At 37.5% G+C, this 4,341-nt stretch overlaps 1 protein-coding gene across 1 annotated transcript; it reads right to left on the bottom strand.

Moving 5' to 3' along the window:
- Positions 1–587: 587 nt before the first annotated feature.
- LOC131785393 (uncharacterized) lies at positions 588–3,878 on the bottom strand. The gene is made up of 4 exons (XM_066166427.1): positions 3,614–3,878; positions 2,828–2,977; positions 1,847–2,080; positions 588–904 (listed from the first exon to the last, which is right to left on the bottom strand). Exons 1-4 carry the CDS (start codon positions 3,876–3,878, stop codon positions 588–590), a joined length of 966 nt encoding a protein of 321 aa, XP_066022524.1.
- Between the last annotated feature and the right edge of the window lie 463 nt (positions 3,879–4,341).

Genomic DNA, 4,341 nt, shown 5'->3' on the forward strand with positions numbered 1-4,341 from the left:
ATGTCATTCAAACTATCGTGCTTGATGAAACAGTTACCGGCTTACGCACTTTAGTTGTTTATTAATATGGTTTATGCACATTTTAAACCGGCAAAGAGAACAGAAAATGGAGATCCCGCTAAGTTCTTATTCCTACCATGGAACACACCAGAAATTTTGCGTAAGATAAAATACGTGACAGATAGCAGATGCTGTTAGTGACCATATTTTGAGCACAGAACGTAATTATAATAATAAGGGCTCTCTTCCACCTTTCCCAGGTTGTGACATGGGTAAAAGTACCACAATTGGAAAAAATTTTATTGTAAATGTACAAAATCAATGAAAAATTGTGTGTTCATAACTACTAGTCCTTTAGTAAACTTTGTTTGCACTGTAATTACATATTTCTCCCTGTCCACTGAGTGAGGACTAAAATTAAAAGTTAAAATAACTACACTATGAATTGCAATAAAATGAGGCAATTTAGAAGGTTTTCACGCGCATAGTATTATAAAGGAAAGTTTAATCGCTTTTCCCAGGCTGTTGGGGCAGGCTTTTCCCTTAGGCCTAGAAACAGAAATAGACTTGCTATTGTAATTCCAGCTCTAAGGGAGATAGAACACTTCTACCTCATCGGGAGTAAAATAGTAAGTTCCAGCTAACACTGTATCTTTTTCCTCTACATCACTTGGAGCCAAGAAAGAGTGACCAAAGTTGGTGTACGAATGAACATTATGACCTGCGTTGTTGGCAATATGAATATCGAAGCCTCCACCAAACGTTGGACCATGGCTTATATCCATAAAAATGGCTTGGGAATCATGCTTCACCATACTCTTAAACGGCGCCAGTCCTTCTTTGTTGTGGAGCGAATAAATAAAAGCCCTATCTGTCTTGCGATATCCATTATAGGGATTTTCATCTACAGTCAAGACAATAAGCAAAAATTGCAACCTTATTATTGGTTATATTTTTGTATCTTGCTTTTCTTCTCACCTAAATCTGTTCAATAGTGCTGATAACATACAGTCTAAGTTGAAAGAAACCATAAAAATACTTATGCTTTGCATTTTTTTTGTCGTGAAGGTAATGAAACTGAAACATGTGAGAGAGAAAAATACTGATATGTATACATCATGGAGAAGAACTTTCTCTCTTACCACAAGACGCCCAGTCACCATTGTAGACAGCATCGAATGAACACCACGGTCTCTCAAAATTTCCCGGTACTTTCCCAGCACACTTGTGATACGTACGGCCTTCATACTCGAAAGGAAGTACACAACAGCGACCTGACGGGTCCTTTGTTCTCGCTCCTGGAGGACAATCGGCTAAGAAAACATGAATCCGTCAGCCATGAACGGCTCCTTTTTCCCGGATAAAAGATAATTATGATAAAAAAGAAATGATCTCTTTGCTCAATATTTCGGGTTTAGGATTATGATACCTGTTTTTATCCCATATTTGCAAATTTGCAGCAGTCCCTTTGATGTCAGTAACCCTGATTAAAATCATTAGACGAAAACCATGGCAGAAATATGAGGGTTCATGTCAAACAAATTGAATCGTGAGGCTGCAGTTAAAGTTCTGACATGAATTTGGAGGTATTGATTTATTGAAAACGCGTGCCTAAACACAAAATGCATTAAAATTCTAGGCCCGCGAACCGAACAGTATCCTCGTCGTTTTCATGTTAACATTCGAACCCTTTGCTTTTCCAAAAATGGGAGCGCACGTTTTTAAATAATTGCTCGCATACTATACTCGCATGCGGTTTGTTTGTTTGTCGGATGAGAAATCGATAGGTTGACTGGTCTGGGATGAAATCGTGATTGCTAGGTTGCAAATGGCGAAAATTACTCACCCCATGGAACATCAGAGTACCCTCCAAAAACATACTGGTCTTTCTTTATAACTGTTACAGTATTTCTCTTTCCATCGCAACGAGTATGAAAGTCCCTACCATTCCAGCCATGCGAAGAGGCGCGGTAGCAGAGCAACCAATGGAAATTATTTCCAACAGCAGGAACCAGGAACTCACGAAGAAATGCGAGGTAACTTTCATTTTTCGACAGTATGTTTGAGTTCTTAATGTATCCTGCAACAGTCGAAATGGAATACGTGGATGTCTTACTATATATATGTATCAGCAGTTAATATTTACTTAAGCTAATTTGTAACACCACAACACAATTAAGAAAATTTCCATTGGGTTTTGCTTGTTCCTAGTAAATCATTTCCCCTTTTTGTGCACTCAGCACCTAAAAACTGACAAAAGCCAAGAAGCAAAAAAATGAAAATGTCACCTATTCATCACGTCTGTCGCGATACTTAAAACGTGCACGTATCAGGGTTCGAATATTTAATAGAAGTTTTTTTTTTGCTCATTTCTTTATACATTTGCTCATCGCGATCTCTCTGCAGTTTGCAGATTGCAAATTGTGTGTAGTGCAATGCTCTGAGTGTCAGATCATACTCTGACTATCTATTTTTAAAATCCCAATCGACATCTGTGGTGATATCTATATCCACCTTTGAAAATGTTATAAGAACACTATTTAATGTCAATTAAATTGTTTTCAAATAAGATTAAAACATCGCTCATCAACCAACAGCCAGGAAGAGGGACAGCACTCATCTCTATCTTGTGTTTCCCTACATTTTTTACGTGCTCTAACTGCTTGTACGTTCTTTACAACAGAACAGAGCACAGTCGAGGTTTCATTATCTTTTATATACATATGAAAGTATTTTCTACAACACCATATTAAAATAAGTATTGTATCCTTGGAAAATCTTCGAATGTCTTCTTAAAAGTAACTCGTAAAAAATGGTTAAGACCTACCCTCGTTAATCATGTTACAGTAATCCAATGTTGCCTTCCCTGTGCCAATTGGATCCAGCCAATACTTGCCGCTGATGGTGTCTTTACCTTCACTTGCCTTTATTTCGTGACAGGACAATGCTGGTAATTCAGGGATAGAACCTAAGGGTGCTGCAATAAAGATATTGAGATATTTAAAATCAAGAAAGGAGGCACAGGGTTGATTAAGAATGGAAAAAAGCTAAGAATACGGTAAACTTTAAAGGGCCAATTTTACAGATTTTTTCTTCATGAGAAGCTAAGCCTTGGTACTTGAACTAAAGTTGCCAGGAAAAAGTTGGGTAAAATGTCAAAACGAGTGCATATCATTTATTAAAACGTTTTTTCTATCTTAGCTCTGATTCCCCAAAAGTGAGAACAGCCAATTAAAACATTTCATCATTGCATCACGGCTCCCAAAATATTTTTCGCGGCAAAACCTCCTTGTTTTTTAATTTTAATCGCGTAAACATCTCCTAATTTCAGTTGCAGGTGGAGATGTTGCAATCTGCTGCGTATAAAACTAGACTGTGAAGAGGAAAAGACTCCTTAGGTGAAAGGCTACACAAGCTTGGTCGTAAGCGCATTCGATGAGGAAAGGCAAAAAAATATCGCCAAAACGGATAAGCGCCCATTTTTTTAGGCAATCTTCGCTGTTTTCACCCGAAAAGCAATTATTATCGAGTTATGCCGCGGGGTTTTTAAGCCACTTTTGAGTTAAAGGGGAAGAAATAGATCAGATAGTTAAACAGATTTTTTAATTCTCACCTCTGTCGTTCAATCGTCGGATATAAAACCATGAAGGGGCTGAAAGAAAATTCTGTGGTCTTGCCTCCTTGGTGCGGTTATTTAGTTCACATATTTTGTATTTTCTGTTGTAGTTATAGCTTTGGCACGTGATCTCTTGTTCACATTTGATATCGCAGAGGTGAGGAGCCGCCAGTGACCATCTTTTGAAGACAGAACGCCTGAGAGCCATTCCTTGAATGTTTACTTCGGTCTTACATTGATCATTAGCTGTGACAAACTCCATGGTAGAAGCGAAAAGGACGAATCTTAAATGGCGGAACAGCCACCACATACTTCTTTGCTCGTGCTGAATCTAAAAATATTGAGACTAGGATCATGGAAAGAAAAGGGCCGAGTTTTCTCTCAACGAAACTTGTTTGGTACCAGATGAAGGTATATATACTATACTATAATCTTTAATGAGGATGCCAGCGTCACAAAAGTGGTTTACAGGAGGGTCCTCTTAAATTAAATACTAATACAAAGATAAATTACAAATAAAAAAACAAATAACTAAAACTAAATCTAAGAACTAATTAAAAATACTAATCACAAAGTATTAACTAAGAGTAATACTAGTAAGGTAAATTAAAATTCAAAATTAAGTTTAGACAGGCCACGTTTGAAGGCAGGCAGTGAGTTTGCATTTCTTAGTGAGATGTCTAAACCATTCCATACATCTGCGCTAAAGTTAACTGACGACCAAT

The sequence above is a fragment of the Pocillopora verrucosa genome, chromosome 5 (genome assembly GCF_036669915.1).
Source record: "Pocillopora verrucosa isolate sample1 chromosome 5, ASM3666991v2, whole genome shotgun sequence".
NCBI lineage: Eukaryota > Metazoa > Cnidaria > Anthozoa > Scleractinia > Pocilloporidae > Pocillopora > Pocillopora verrucosa.